General features: G+C 40.1%; 1 protein-coding gene across 3 annotated transcripts in view; it reads left to right on the top strand.

The window, feature by feature from the left end:
- LOC135116414 (uncharacterized) overlaps nt 1–17,500 on the top strand; it is a 148,849-nt gene that overhangs the window by 14,841 nt on the left and 116,508 nt on the right. For 2 of the 3 annotated variants that reach the window (XM_064033865.1, XM_064033863.1), the window contains exon 2: nt 10,283–10,336. The exons of the other annotated variant lie outside the window; for it this stretch is intronic. In XM_064033865.1, the coding sequence (XP_063889935.1) occupies nt 10,283–10,336 (54 nt within the window). The remainder of the gene's footprint in view (nt 1–10,282; nt 10,337–17,500) is intronic. 3 annotated transcript variants of the gene reach the window in all.

The raw sequence follows: 17,500 nt of genomic DNA, 5'->3' as shown, positions 1-17,500 counted from the left end.
ATATATATATATATATATATATATATATATATATTTTTTTTTTTTTTTTTTCAACCCCATATGCTGCCAACCTATGTCAGTCTCGTGTTGTTGCTATGGTCGTTTTTGTGATGGTGTTGTGGTGATGATGGTGGTGGTGGTACTGGTGGTGGTGGTGGCGTTTGTGGTGCATATATGCGTGGTAGTGGGGAAGGGTTAGCTGTCGCAGTTGTCATCTTTTTTTGAGTGGCGTTAACATGACACAGTATATCCCAGACCTCGTGCTCACCCGCATCTGCCGGTCATTATATTGTTTTCATTCTTATTGTCTTTTTCTTTTTCTTTTTCTTTTTAATAGTCTTTTCCTGGTGTTGGAATGCCACGGTGTGGATGTTATTCTTTTATGATTGCTTTTGCTTGTTGTTGTTGTTGTTGTTGTTGTTGTTGTTGTTGTTTGGTCTTATTGCATGTTTGTACTCTATTGTTCCTGCTAATGTGATTGTAAGTGTTTTTTTTGTTGTTTGTTTGTTTGTTTTGTTGTTGTTGTTGTTGTTGCTCTTGTTGTTGTCGTTCCTGGTTATTTAGAAAATATAGATGTAAATGCCAATGACACCGTGCAGAGCATAAAGAATAAAAAACAAGGTCTCCATCGTTACAAATACTGAACTATTAAAACTTACAGCTTACAAGATACGACGCGGAAATAAAAGGACACAAACCAGCTACACTACAGTGATGGTGCTGATGACGATGATGACGGTAATAATAATAATAATTTTAATGATAATAATAATAATAATAATAATAATAATAATAATAATAATAATAATAATGATAATAATAAAATAATAACAATAATAATAATAAAAATAATAACAACAACAACATTACCACTTCAGCACGTATCGCCTCACGCGGGGAGCAGGGGTGGGAGGGGCACAGGTCTTTCTTCTTTTTCATGCAGTATTCTTTTTTATACCTATGAAGCATAAACACACTTCCAGCCTCCGCTGGTCCCCCCTACCCTCTCTCTCTCTTAATCCTTCCCGACGCCGCCCTTCCTCCCAGTCGGAAGCTTTCATCCTGCTGATAGGTAGTAAAGCCTGTGTGAAGAAGTGAGTGCTTCACCAACTTTTTTCAGTGACATAATTTGATTGATGTCTATGTTGAGAGTGGACGTGAATTACGAATAAAGCAATCCGTGGTTCTCTGGGCTGAGTCATTCTCGTGCTGCAGGATGGACAGGTGTAATGGTGTGTTGTTGTTATTGTTGTTGTTGTCGGTGGTGGTGGTGCAGCACAGGGGAGGGTTCCAGAAGGCTGCTCCATAACCAAGGAATTCCTGCCTCTGTAAAGTTCTCTGATCTTACCTACTGCTATTTGTACTCCACGACATACTCCCACAAGTCAACAGTTATCTAATTATCACTGTGGGATGAACGTTCACATTAGAATGAGCAGCAGTTTTTCTTATTGAACTTTTGGTGCTGCATGAACACAGGAAGGGAAATGATGTGTTCAAATATATCTTGTTTACCGTTGGGGTTTCATGGCGTAGTGACAGTCTTGGGAACCCAGTGTGTGTGGGATGCCAGCGGTCATATCCCATACAAAATACAATAAATAAATAACGTTATGAAAATAATTGACATCATAATTCTTTAATACATACTGGCGTGAACATAAGGTGGTTAAATAGAGCAAGTTTACAAAAAAGATGGGGAAGATGGGGAAATAGACCAACTTTAAAAAAAAGAAAAAGGGCCCTCGTGGCCCAGTGGGTAGAGTGATGCACTTGGAGTTTGGCGTGAGGGAAGTGAGGGGCGCGTAGGTTCGAACCCCCCTCTCGGAACTCACAAAAACCTTGAAAGAGCATCCCTCCATCACCATGTGTGATGGAACTGCCCACGGGGAGGAGGGGAGGTGAGTGCGCAGCACCTCCCTACCCCTCCCCAGGGGAGGAAGGCACCGCCTTACCGGCCCCCGGGAGAGCAAGGGAGGTGAGTGCACAGCGCTTCCCTTCTCTCCCCTACCTAACCCTGGCAAGTCTACGGACTACCAGGCAAAAAATAATAAAAAATAAAAAAAATAAAAAACGAAAAAGAAAAAAAATAATAAATAAATAAAGGTGAGTGCATAGCACTTCCCTTCTCTTCCAACCTACCAGGCAAAAGATAGAAAAAAAAATAATAAATAAAGAATTAAGGTGAGTGCATAGCACTTCCCTTGTCAACAGACCTACCACGCAAAAAAAAAAAATAAATAAATAAATAAATAAATAAAGATGAATAAATAAATAAATAAAAATAAATAAAAACCTCCTTACCACCTCGGACCTCGGGAGAGCAAGGGAGGTGAGTGCACAGCACTTCCCTTCTCTCCTAAAGTCTACGGACTGCCAGACTAAAAAGAATAAAATATATATAGGTATAAAAAATAATAAAAGTAATAAAAAAAAGATAAATGAAAAAATAAGTAAATAAAACAAGAACAATAAAACTCCTAGTCGCACTTCAATAAAACTGACTGAGTCTGGCAATGAACAATAAATAATAAAAATAAAACAATACCAACTGACTGACCCTGACAACCCCAAAGACCACCACCCCACCTGGGAAGCACGGGAGGTGAGTGTGCAGCACCTCCCTACCCTTCCCAGTCTCCCAGTTTGACATTGACCACCAATCTGACTCATCCTACCAACTCCAAAGAGCAACTCCAACTGTACAGACCACCACCACCACCACCACCCTTCTGATCTCGGCAAGGTGAGTGCGTAGCACTTCCCTGGACTGACCCTGACTGACTGACCCTGGCAACTCCAAAAACAACCAACCTGACTGACTTACAGATATGTAATCACCTAACTGACTGGCCCTGGGGAGCATGGGAGGTGAGTGTGCAGCACCTCCCTACACTTCCCAGTCTCCCAGTTTGACCTGACTCATCCTGGCAACTTCAAAGAACAACTCCAAATGTACAGACCAACAGTACCTCCTACTCTGTGTCCCACTCTGACCCTGATCCATACATCCCTACATCCTACCCTGTCCTGGCTAGGTGAGTGCGTAGCACTTCCCTACCACCTGCCTTACTGACCCTGGCAACCATAAAAACAACCAACCTGACTGACCTACAAATCTTACTGTAATCTGGCAACAGACCACCAAACTGACGGACTCTGGGGAGCATGGGAGGTGAGTGTGCAGCACCTCCCTACCCTTCCCAGTCTCCCAGTTTGACTTCCACCACCAATGTGACTCATCCTACCAACTCCAAATGTACAGACCACCTCAAGGTGAGTGCGTAGCACTTCCCTTGACTGAGTGGGCCTGACTGACTGACCCCGGCAACTCCAAAAACAACCAATCTGACAAATGTTACAAATGTAACCTGGGGAGCATGGGAGGTGAGTGTGCAGCACCTCCCTACTCTTCCCTACCCTTCCCAAAATAAATGAAAAAAAAAATAAAAAAAAAAAATAAATAAATAAAGTAAAAACAATAAAACTCTTACTTCCCCCTCAATAAAATGACTGAGTCTGGCAATCAACAATAAATAATGAAAATAAAACAATACCAACCTGACTGACCCTGACAACTCCAAAGACCACCACCCCACCTGGGAAGCACGGGAGGTGAGTGTGCAGCACCTCCCTACCCTCCCCAGCCTTCTAGTTTGACTTTGACCACCAACCTGACTCATCCTAGCAACTCTAACTGTACCGACCACCACCAGTACTCCCCACCCTGGCAAGGTGAGTGCGTAGCACTTCCCGTGACTCCTCCTGGCAGCTCCAAAGACCCACCATCCTGACCGCCCCTGGGAAGCACGGGAGGTGAGTGTGCAGCACCTCCCTACCCTTCCCAGTCTCCCAGTTTGACTTTGACCACCAATGTGACTCATCCTACCAACTCCAAATGTACACACCACCACCACCACCCCTCTGATCTTGGCAAGGTGAGTGCGTAGCACTACCCTTGACTGACTGGGCCTGACTGACTGACCCCGGCAACTCCAAAAACAACCAACCTGACTGATGTTACAAATGTAACCTGGGGAGCATGGGAGGTGAGTGTGCAGCACCTCCCTACCCTTCCCAGTCTTCCACCAACCTGACTTGAATTATGACTGGGGAGCAAGGGAGGTGAGTGTGCAGTACTCCTACTATCCCCACTCTGAATACCCTATCACCAACCAATTCAGACCACCAAACTGTCTTAGAAGAACAAGAACAGGAAGCAACGCCATCAGAGGAAGAAGAAGCAGCAGCAGCAGCATTACCGCCATCAGAGGAAGAAAACAAGAAAAAGAAGCAAAGAAAAAGAATTACCACCACTGTTATCGGAGGAAGAAACAGCAGCGTCACCGCCATCAGAGGAAGAAACATATATATGTAAACTACGACTGGTCAAACTTTCTGTGGCACCAGGCTAAGTTCGACCTGTGATGGGCTGTGTTTAGAGAGGGAAAAAAAGTTCCAGGGATTCATGAAAGGAAAGTACACTAACAGGGGACTGACTGTGAAAGTGCCAGGCAAGGCTGCTGCTTCAGACATCCACACTTCAACTTCAACTATGCATGCGAGAATGTTGCTGTATTCCTACTCCTATTCCTTATTTTTTTATCTTCTCCTGCAGAAGACTGTCTTATTACTCCGTCCACAGGCGGCAGTTCTTGTATAAGACTTGCAAACCTGTGTCCACTCATCCCAACTATCCATAAATTTATCTAATCTTCTATAGGTCTGGCATCACGTGTTCAAGAGATTTATGTGTATTTTTTTTTTTTATTTATGGTGGTGGTGGTGGTGGTGAAGGTGTAAATCTAGAATGAGAGTGAGCGTCTTTGTGTTTCCTCCACCGGGACGAAGAAAGAGAACAGGGATTCCTAATACTCCAGGAATTGCCTTTATTTCCAGAAAGCATTGAAAAGTAAAGAAAAATTGTTATTTTCTAGTTTTATCAAACTTTCTGTGGCACCAGGCTAAGTTTAACCTGTGATGGGCTGTGTTTAGAGATATCGCAATTTTTCACACTTGGGAGTACATTTCACTCTTATAATGAACGTAAAATCTACAGCAGGAAACCAAAATAATGCCAAAAATGGAAGCATGGATTAAAAGATGGCAAATGCATAAAGACATTAACAGTTTTAAATACTGAAGGAAAGACGGTAATTGTCTTTCTTGCTACACATTTATATTTAACAAGTGAAGACAGACGTAGGTTGAAAACCAGCCCGGGAAGGAATGTCTGGCGCGTGGCGCTCCTCAAGGCGTCTTGCCTCGCCGGCACAACAATACATAAAGGACTGAGATGTGAATTAACACTGAAAGAACACTGGCCGGTGAGGTGCTCCTGCAGGGCCGAGGTGGACAGGTGTTTGTCCAGGATGCCTCGTGTTACTTCTCACCGCGTGTTTTATCTGTTGGAGATTATTACACTTAATATGCTGCTGTTGCTGCTGCTGCTGCTGCTGGTGCTGCTGAAGCTGGTGCTGCTGCTGCTGTTGCAGTCGCTGATCTTGCTGCTCTTGTTGGTATTGCTGCTTTTACTTCCTTCAACAATAACAACCAGAACAACTGCTTCTGCTGCTGCTACTACTACTACTACTACTACTACTACTACTACTACTACTACTACTACTACTGCTGCTGCTGCTGCTGCTGCTGCTGCTGCTGCTGCTGCTGCTGCTGCTGCTGCCGCTGCCGCTGTTGCTGTTGCTAATGTTGTTGTTGCTACTGCTGTTACTGCTGCTGCTGCTGCTGTTGCTGCTGCCGCTGCTACTGCTGGTGCTGCTGCTGGTGCTGCTGCGGCTGCTGCTGCTGTTGCTGCTGCTGTTGCTGCTGCTGTTGCTGCTGCTGCTGCTGCTGCTGCTGCTGCTGCTGCTGCTAAACTTTACAAGTCACCACTGCTGTTTTTGCCGTCGTTCGTGCTGTGCCTCTAATCGTCGTCGTCCTCGTTCTCATCGTCTTCGTCGTAACAGTAGCATCGCCTGTCAGAGTAAAAACACTATCTATATATATATATATATATATATATATATATATATATATATATATATATATATATATATATATATATATATATATATATATATATATATATATATATATATATATATATATATATATATATATATAGGTACTAGTAGTTGATAACTTTGTGATATATAAATGTTGTATAGCAACGCGTTTCACGAGTTTGCAATTAGGATTAGGATCATTTACTTTATTTCAACTTATATCCAATTCCTTTATAGTGTATGGCGGTTATACATAACTTCAAAACAATATGTTATCCAAGAATACTCTTGAAATTTAGAGCTTATTTCGTACTATTTTTCTGTTACAGTTTTGTGTACATGCATTTTTTTTTAATCATAGGAAATGGAAATTTTCTGCTAATATAAATATTACATATTACAAACATTAAAACGTGCACAACACCCACGACTCTGGGTATTGCAAATGTTTAAACTTTTTGTATTTACAAGCCCATTTATTGTAATGTGATAAATAATTAAACTGAAAGGAATTATATATATATATATATATATATATATATATATATATATATATATATATATATATATATATATATATATATATATATATATATATATATATATATATATATATATATATATATATATATATATATATATATATATATATATATATATATATATATATATATATATATATATATATATATATATATATATATATATATATATATATACATATTCAACGGTATTGCAGAATGCTCAAGCCTATAGTTTATAGACATAATGATTTTATCTGATCATCCTGTTGCCAGCTGCATCACGCACTCAAAGACGATATTCAAGATTCCTGGTCAGAGCTCCAGTGTCATCAACTTTCAGACTTTTCATGAATACCTCGAGTACTGACATGTCACGATCACACGTGGATATGGATACTTGGGCAGTGTGTGAGCTTTCAGTGCCTTCATGGGAGATCATATATAAGAGAGAGAGAGAGAGAGAGAGAGAGAGAGAGAGAGAGAGAGAGAGAGAGAGCACTGCTAATAATTAGTTGGGTAACGCACAACATGCCTGGCGTCAGCGGGGATCAGGTGCCAGAACAGGAGAGAGTGGGAGGCTGGGAGTAGTTTCCTTTGCAAGAAGACATTCTGATACACGTAATGAATTGCAGGTTTAGGTATTTATAGAAAGTGCAGTCGTTATCTCCTCGTTATCTCTACTTTGCCGTGGAAATCTCTCTCTCTCTCTCTCTCTCTCTCTCTCTCTCTCTCTCTCTCTCTCTCTCTCTCTCTCTCTCTCTCTCTCTCTCTCTCTCTCTCTCTCTCTCTCTCTCTCTCTCTCTCTCTCTCTCTGTACCTGCCTTGGACAGTAAGCAATTAGTTGTTCTAGTGGCGGTGTTCCTGAAATAGAAATACTGAAAAGCACACTCCATCTTTTAATACCCAATTAGCGTGGCTTCCTGATGGGAGGTACGGTAGAGCACGCTTTCGTTTGTAAGCCAAGGGAAAGTAAGCGTCTTTCCTCCTCAGACCCTCACTAGCGCCAGGATTAGCTGTGTGCCGGGGAGTGCTGGTGAGCCGTGAGTAATGTTCACTCTTAGATACACGTGCAATGTAATGTATCTCCCTGTCATTATTTTTGTTAATATTTATTATTATTTATTATGTTTATTATATTGATACTTGTTTTTGTTTTTTTCCTTCCTTCCTTCCTTCCTTCCTTCCTTCCTTCCTTCCTTCCTTCCTTCCTTCCTTCCTTCCTTCCTTCCTTCCTTCCTGCCTCCCTGAGTGCCTGCCTGCCTGCCTGCCGTCACCCTTATATTCCTGTTTTTCATTTTATCCTTCCTTTTCTCTGTTATATATATATATATATATATATATATATATATATATATATATATATATATATATATATATATATATATATATATATATATATATATATATATATATATATATATATATATATATATATATATATATATATATATATATATCTCTCTCTCTCTCTCTCTCTCTCTCTCTCTCTCTCTCTCTCTCTCTCTCTCTCTCTCTCTCTCTCTCTCTCTCTCTCTCTCTCTCTCTCCCGGGAGTTCGTTGATGAATTGGCATGTTCTAATGACTCTCTACCAGTATTTATTGGTGTTTCATCTTTTTCTATCCTGCATGAGTCTGCTCCCGGGAATTAGGTATGGTAGTTGTACGGTGATAAATAATATTTCAGTGCGACCTTTGCAATATTTTCCTATATCTATGAAAGCTTTCGTTACTGTGGAGCGTGGCTCGAATATTATTATTGTTTTTTTTTTAATATAAATATTTTCGTTATATTTGTGAAGGACATTTTTGTTTATGCGCTAAGAAAGAAAGTGACCATTTAAATCCCGAAGTTTAATTTCATTTGTATAAAGAAGTTTAAATTAGAGAGCGAAATGAAGAAGGACTCCTTAACGTGTGGGAAGTGCCTGCCAACCTACTATGGAGGGTTTGCTGCGTAAATCATGATTGTATAGGAGCGTGATGTAACCTGTTCACACTGATACCACTTACAGACAAGCCTTCAAGTACCTTGGTATTTCGTAGTAGTGGTTTAAATAATGTTTTGACTTGTTTAGATAATCATCAGAGAGAGAGAGAGAGAGAGAGAGAGAGAGAGAGAGAGAGAGAGAGAGAGAGAGAGAGAGAGAGAGAGAGAGAGAGGGGGAGGGGGACAGGTAGGCAGGAAGGCAGACGGGCAAACAGACAGGCAGGGAGGCAAGCAAGCAAGCAAGCAAGCAAAGAGGCAGAAAGACTAACTTGCGGGGAAAGAGGTGGATGGACATACAAAAAAGAAAGAAAGAAAGCAGGCAGACAGACAGGGTGACAGGGAAATAGTCAGGCTAACTTGAAGAGGATAGGCAGGCAAAGAAGCAGGCAGACAGGCAGGCAGGCAAAAATAGAAGGCAAGGAAGCAGACAGACAGACAGACAAATAGACAGAGGGACAGATGGATGTGCGGGCAGGCACAGACATGGACAAAGTAGTTTTAAATAGCGGCAGAAACTGGAATATTTCATTCCAATGAATATATTTTCACAATTTTTTTGTAAAATACTTTAATAAATAGTTTACCGTGCCCTGCAGTGAGTACTTAACCAAAAGTCTAACTGAATTAGTCAGTGGGATATTAATACAGCATAATGTTTGCACAATATAAACGTATGCCTCTTCCGTCACTCGTATATTCTTTCGTGATAACAATTACTGTAAGCGAAGAAAATGCAAACATAGTGACCTAACTATATTTTTCTCTCATGGCCTCGTATTTACGGTATGCCATTTTTCGTGCACAATACGTAGTTGTCATTGATTTCCTAAAACTACTAAATATACCAGAAGACAGACCTACTGACCCATACTCGTAAATATTGTTCCACTCGTAATGTTACACCACACGCACACACACACACACACACACAACATTAATACAAATAGATGCGCTGCAACAAAGCAACAGAGATTGGGATGCTCATTCTTACAGAGCATTATAGTGAACATGTGAGGCAGAGATAAACAGACAGACGCAGACAGACAGATTGATTTACAACACTTAGTAACATGTACTTGTTATAAGCAATTCTAAGTGACCATTACTTTCCCGTTCATTCCCATTCATTGAAGCATTTCAGTGTTGAGACGCAAAGGTAGTGTAAGTGTTGAGGCAGCGGTGGTAGTGGCCCCTTCACCTCGCAGCGAGGCAGGAAGGGGAGGCGAGGGACACCAGCAGTGACTGGCCTGAAGGCGCCTTGCGTCCCGCCTCCTCTGTGCGACCCTCTCCCTTGATTGCCTTCATGCATCAATCGCAGCATGACTTGTGCTCCTCCTCTTCAGTCTCACTTAACTACCACCTTCATATTCTAGACACCGCTGAATGTTGGCAAGCTTTACATTTATTATTTTTGCTTCTTTTTATTTTCTTATTTGATCTTGTTATATATGTAATGGTGTTTGTTCGTTTTATTTTGTTGCAGCTGTTGTGCATATTTAACATTCTCAGCGTTTGAAGTGTGTTCTGTTTTCAGTGTTGTTTTCCATGTATCCATGTGTTCTTGCTTGGAGAAATTTGACACGTTTTGTTTATGACATTTCGTGTTTTTGTTCAGTATTTATTCTTTCCTCTTTTGTTCATGTGTATGTTGTTAACTCGTGCAGTAAAGGATTTCTGGTGGTTCTGTTTATGATGCTTCATTTTTAGCTCTTTTTAGAATAGTGAAGCTGCATCACTTTTTTATGTGGATGTTTTGATATTTTCAGGAAAGGATGGCAGGTGGTGCCGCGGTGAACACTCCCAACACATGCAGGAGGAAAGTGAGTACCTGCTTCATTACATCATGTGCCCTCTATTTTGATCTCGCTGTTAAACTTTTTTTTTTATTCATGTCAACGGAAACCTGTCACTGTTGCCTGCCTTTCTCCTGTCAGCTTCCCACGAATCTGTGAAGGAAAGAAAGGATGTGCTTCCATGGTATCGTGTCAGTAGTGTTATCCATTGAAGGATTAGTTTAAACCTTTTTCCAATGCGTTGTTTTTTGTCTCCCATTTTTCTGCCTTCCTAGGGTATATATATGAAAGAAGACAGAATGTAAATTTAGTCTATAATGTTCATTGCAACATCTTACAGGGAAAAAAGTCCTTTGAGGATTAACCGAGAATCTTTTTCAAAACTATAATTTTTGTATTCCAGTCTTCGTGTGCTTATTTTAATTTATGCATAGAGAAAAAAAGGATACGAAATCATATGTTTTCTATAATGGTGTCATCTTTTTGGTATAAATATTTACTTAGAGATTCAATTGAAACCTAAGAATTAGCTGTCATTTTTGCGTTCGTTTTATATATATATATTTTTTTTTTTTTTATTGTATGTACGTATATATGAGTGAAGAAAGGAAAGATGCAATTACAAAAAACTTTCCACAATAATGGGAATATTCACTTGAGGTCTTTTTTAGGTAACAAATATCAGATCTTCTAGTTTATGTCTATTTATCCTTTAGTGTGTTTTACCGTTATGTAGATTAATACTATTTTGCCCGTTATGATAAAGTGTCCTTGGAAACTATTACTGTAACACATTTCATTTAGTGTGAATTTGGTTTCCACGTAAAAAAAAAAAAAAAACTCTCCTTCTATGGAGAAAAGATATTTATATTTTCTTTGTTCAATTGGTATTGATATTATTTTTAACTCTGATTTCCCGGGAAGCGCCACCACCATGATATTTGTGACCTAACCTAAGGTAACTTTTTAGCGTCATAACCTTTGTTGCAGCTTTATTCAAGTAAAATCAAAGAGAGGAAAGCTTGTATAGTTCTGTGAAGTGTTCTTATTTGTCTCTGTGTGTGTTGATTGTCGCCTTGAAAAGTCAAGGTGACGTGGGCCTTGATGACTAGAGCCGGCCCACACTATTTGTCTCCCTTTTTTTAGAGGCTCGTCGTTGTAGATTTCTGAAAATATTAGTTTTCCTCACGTTTTTATTTTCCTTGTCAGCGAATGAAAGATAATTCATGATTTTCTTAATCATTTAGTAACGTATTTAATATCTTTGGAGGGATCATTCCCGTAGCGGAGCGAGGGGGCTCTATTTTTGTTACCGCACATCTGTACACCCCACCGCTCCCGCCTGGCCCTGGAGGGCACAACGATGATTTGGCCAGGAGCACCTTTTGATGTCCATCGTATATAAAAGTTTCGATTTTATTTTCGGAAACACTTCTTGGTAACTTTTGAAGGCGTATCTTTGTTATTTTATTTAATTTCTTCGTCAGACTCACCTTTTTTTGCTGTATTTTGCATATTTCGATTTATCGGCATGTGGGCGAAGGTTTCTGCCTCGCAACTCGCACAACTATCGCCTCATCACTACAGATCGAGCTCGAGCGCACAAAATGCGCCAATTATTTGCCATAACTCACTTCATATACGGGAAAGGGTTGTGGGAAGAAGGTGTTGTGAGGAGTAAACATAGGAGAAATGAGTTAAATCTAGAAAGGTAGCTAGCTCAGGGAAGGTGAGAAATAGCTTAAGTATTTACCACACAAAATGTAGCAGTATTTTGAATAAAATAGACTTGCTTAGAAGAATAGTGTGTGTAGAGAAATTTGATATTGCTTTAACTGAAACTTGGTTAGATATGTGAGGAAAAGTATTTAATCCAGAGGTCAAGATAGATGGTTATACATTGTTCTATAAAGATAGGGAAAACAGGAGAGGAGGAGGCGTCGCGTTATACGTTAGGGACACATTACAGTGTTGTATTAACAGTAGATTTAAAACAGATAGGAAAGCAGTAGTAGTACAGCAATGTACAGTAGTGGGAGTAGTGTACAGATCACCGACCAGTACAAAGGAAATTAACACCTCACTGTGGCAGGAAATAAATAGAGCAGGCAGGTACCGTCAGGTATGTGTGGTAGGAGATTTTAATTTTAGGAATATCGACTGGAGTCTGATGGTGGGTAACAAGGAAGCAGAATTTTTTAAGGTAATTCAGGATAATTTTTTAAAACAGGTAGTCGTAGAACCCACAAGGGGGAATAATATTCTAGATTAATTCTTACTAACAGGGAGGAAGCAGTCACGCAGGTAGAGGTTGGAGGACAGCTAGGTAACATTGACCATAGGGAAATTAGATACAATTTAAAATGGGAAGAAACTTTTAGAAGCAATAACACTAGTAAAATACCTGACTTTAGGAGAGCAGAATTTGAGGAATTAAAAAGGTACCTCCAAGGAGTTGACTGGCAACGGATGACGGGTGAGGTCAGGTCCGGGACGGAGTTGAGAGAGATAAGGCAAGATGTGAGAGGTGAGGTGAGGTGTGAGGGTGTAGGACAAGAGGAGGTAAGATGTGTTCGGAAGGGGCGGAGGAGAGAGGGAGGGGTATATGGGTGTGAGTATGGTGGAATGTCAGGTCATGCTGAAATGAGAGAGGTGAGGTCGAGGCGAGTAGATGAGCGAGTAGAGAGGATGGTAGGGGCCGAGATGAGGGAATTAGGTGAAGTAAATGTAGATGAATTGTATAAATATTTCGTAGATAAAGTTCATACAGGTCAGTTAGCATATATCCCGTATAGGGCAATAAGATCACAGAAAAATTATCCTAAATGGATGACTGCTAGGTTAAAACATTATATAGGGTGGAAGAGAAGTATATATAAGACATTAAGGGCAGGTGAAGAAGTTTTAAGGTCACAATATAATGAATTAGTTAGAACAGTCAGGAAGTTAACGAGGAAAGCTAAGGGCAATTATGAATTAAGTGTAGCCAGCCATGTGAAGACGGACCCCCAAGGGATTTTATCACGAATAGAGGACGAAGAATAAGGATACTATAGGTCCATTACAGGCAGCAGATGGGGAACTGGTTAGTTCTGGGGAGGAGATTAGTAAAATTCTGAATGAGTATTTTTCATCCGTCTTCACCCAGGAAAACATGCAGGATATGCCAGATAGTGAACATATGTTTAGAGCAGATGAGAATGAGAAGCTGACAGATATTTCCATAACTAGAGAGATTGTGGAACAGGAGATAGATAGGCTAAAAAAAGTTCAAGACACCAGGACCAGATGAAATATATCCCAGAGTACTTAAGGAATGCAAAGAGGTTATTAGTGAGCTGTTAGTCTCTGTCTTTAGGAAATCACTTGAGTCAGGTGAGGTACCAGTAATGTGGAAGCAGGCTAATGTAGTACCCATCTTTAAGAAAGGAGATAAAACTTTAGCGTCTAACTATAGATCTGTCAGCTTAAATTCAGTTATAGGTAAAATATTAGAGTTAATAAGAGCGAGGAACATTAGGGAACATTTAGACAAACATAACTTGATAAATTAATCACAGCATGGCTTCACGAAGGGGAAGTCTTGCATGATAAACTTATTAAGTTTTTACCGTAAAGAGTACGAGTACGAGGCAGTGGATAATGGTGATAGTTATGATATCTTGTATCTTGACTTTAGTAAAGCATTTGACAAGGTACCCCATGAAAGGCTCCTGAGAAAGGTTAGGGCACACGGGATAGATGGGAAGGTGTTAGGCTGGATAGGGTCATGGCTTAGCGACAGGCGAGAAAGAGTTGTAATAAACGGCTCGAAATCCGAGTGAGGCCATGACATTGTAATCAGTGGGGTGCCACAGGGATCAGTATTAGGGACATTGTTTTTTCTAATATATATCAATGCCTTGGTTAGTGGAATTAGTAGTGATGTTAGTAAATTTGCGGATGACACAAAGATAGATTAATTAGATCAGAAACGGGTGCCTTCGCCTTGCAGGCAGATTTAGGATGAATGAATGGACGGACATATGGCAAATGCAATTTAGTATCAATAAATGTAAAGTACTTAGCGTAGGTAGAGGAAACCCACACAGTAGGTACACATTAAACGAACAATCTCTGGTAGTTACAGGGTACGAGAAAGATTTAGGAGTTATAGTTAGCTGTGAACTCCGTCTAGGAAAATAATGCATGGAGGCTAGAAACAGGATAAATAGGGTACTAGGATTAGGTTAGGTTAGGTTAGGTTAGGTTAGGTTAGTAATAGTAATAGTAATAGTAATAGTAATAGTAGTAATAGTAGTAGTAGTAGTAGTAGTAGTAGTAGTAGTAGTAGTAGTAGTAGTAGTAGTACTACTACTACTACTACTACTACTACTACTACTACTACTACTACTACTACTACTACTACTACTACTACTACTACTACTACTGCTACTACTACTTCTAGTAGTAGTAGTAGTAGTAGTACTACTACTACTACTACTACTACTACTACTACTACTACTACTACTACTACTACTACTACTACTACTACTACTACTACTACTGCTACTACTACTACTACTACTACTACTACTAGTAGTAGTAGTAGTAGTAGTAGTAGTAGTAGTTGTTGTTGTTTTTGTTGTTGTTGTCGTTGTTGTTGTAGTAAAGAGCAGGATTATTATCTGGAGTGACACCAATTCAGTTTTTGTATAATTTGTATTTTCTTACTATTATTCCACACCTTGTCAATCCATGCAAGGAAAAAAAAGAAAAGCAAAAAAAGAAAACGTATATTAAAAAAGTGAGAGGCAAGACCAGCAAGTGAAACACGCCCTGCCTTCTCCATAGACTTGACGTGTTTACTGCCGCGCTTCCTGCCTGATAATTATACAGTCTTACGCTGGAGGCGCTTAATGTGGTGCATTTGTATGAAAGAATTTACTTTTTGCCATGAATCTCTCTCTCTCTCTCTCTCTCTCTCTCTCTCTCTCTCTCTCTCTCTCTCTCTCTCTCTCTCTCTCTCTCTCTCTCTCTCTCTCTCTCTCTCTCTCTCTCTCTCTCTCTCTCTCAGCTCGAATTATGATTTCACTGAGTGGTTTAAGAACATATTCACATGTTATTCATGAGCCATCACATCCAGCAGCAGGCAGGAGGAGGAGGAGGAGGAGGAGGAGGAGGAGGAGGAAAGAACACAAAGGAATACAAAGGAATGCAACGGAAGACCAAACCTTGAGTTACTGACGAGGCTGTTTGGATAATTATTCTACATTAACTATTATTGGGAGATACAGGATAGTACAGAAGGTTCCACCCCACCAATCTCTCCAGCAGAAGCTGACAAGATACAGGAATTGATACCACGTGGTATAGAAAAACCACAGAGAACTTGAGAGAATAGTGAGGGAAAGAGTTGTGGTCTGTCTACTTTTGTTTGTGAGGGAGAGTGTAACTGCATGATAGTTGTGTGATGTGGTGTGTGCGTAGCGCAGGTGAAGGCACAGTTTGGTTGTTGAGGGGTGGTGCAGAATCCTTGCGTTGCGCTTTCCAGGGAGGCGGCAGTCAATCAGGCCACAGCTTCGGTCACTGTGTTTGTGTACCTTTCCCTTTAGGGCTGGATACACAGGTTATCGCCTGCAACTTTGACCTCTAGTACTTAAAATCACAAAGTTGATCAATAACAGGAGAATGCGGACGAAGAAAATGAGGATTACAACATGTGATTACATAGGATAACCAAAACAAACACTCATACAGGTCTTTACATATCGCTTTGGAATTAATTTAGATTAACTACCCTTTAGTAAAGTAAGCTAGAGCAGTGTATGACTGCCAAACCGACACGCCCTCGTGCTTGTGCTGGCGTGGAAAAACCATCGCGCTATGTGGGAAAAACTGGCTGCGTTTTGATTGGAAAGAATGAAGTGAGATTCTATTATTATTCCTATGCAAAAAAAGGAGGAGGAGGAGGAGGAGGAGGAGGGTAATAACAGCATTAGTAAAAACATCCACTTCAAACACCCCTTTGTCTGTGCCTTTGGACGCACAAATTACCTCAGAATGTTACGTCATAATGAATAAGACAAGTGAAGAAGCTTACTTTCTTTTGAATACCGTCTTTTCGGAAATGTTGATTTTTTTCTATTTTGTGCAAAAGACAAAAAAAAAAAAAAAAAAAATTTTTAGTAGAGTGAAAAAAAATCTACAATTCACCCTAAGAAGGAGGAACAGAAAAATTACGAACTATACCACCACAACCACCACCACTACTACTACTACTACTACTACTACTACTACTACTACTACTACTACTACTACTACTACTACTACTACTACTACTACCACCACTACCACAACACTTCACTCTCAGCTTCTCCCATTTTCACGAATTCCTCTCTTCTCTTCCCTCGCTCCACCATCCTTCATCCTCTCTCCCTTACGTTCCATCCTTCCTTTCGCCGACATAATGCTTGCAACAGACGCCCCTCCTCTTCCTCCCCCTCCTCCTCCAGTCCCGTAGCATTAGCAGGGCCTTGTCTCCCCTTATAAGCAGGGATGCTTAGTGGAACATGTCGAAATAGCGTTGCCTAGCCGCCGCCGAGTATAGGAGTGTATTGAGGGTGCATTATCTCGGTACAGTGGCGGTGAGCGGGGAGATGGGTCGGTGAGTATGTTCAGGCGCAGATAGAGAAATGTGTTATTGGTCTGACGAATTGATTAATGAATAGGTATCTGGTTGAACAGGCAGATTTACAGATAGATGGCTGGATGGGTAAATGGTTAATAAATAGATCGACTGACTGATAAATAGATTGATATATAGATGGACAGATTGATGGATAGATAGATTGATAGATACATGAATAAATGAATAGGTATATAAGTAGATATAAATATATATAGATGGGAAGATAGACAGTTCAGTAAGTAGAAAATAGATTAGATAAATAGACAGATAGACAGATAGACAGGGATAATAGTACATAGGTGGGAAAATATGTTGATAAATTCCCGTTGATTGATAAGAAGGTGGAAGTATTAGATAGGGAGAGATATACAGATAAAACATCGACGAATGGGTAGGTAAGTGAAGAAACACAGGATGGTTGAAGAGCAATATACATAAACAAATAAGAAGAAAGTGTAAGTGTAAGCGATGAATCAGATAAAGAGAGAAATTAGCTGTATATTGATGGACAGAACATATAG

The sequence above is a fragment of the Scylla paramamosain genome, chromosome 31 (assembly GCF_035594125.1).
Source record: "Scylla paramamosain isolate STU-SP2022 chromosome 31, ASM3559412v1, whole genome shotgun sequence".
Lineage (NCBI taxonomy): Eukaryota > Metazoa > Arthropoda > Malacostraca > Decapoda > Portunidae > Scylla > Scylla paramamosain.
Note: the sequence above shows the minus strand (reverse complement) of the source record. Positions and strands in the feature narration are given on the sequence as shown.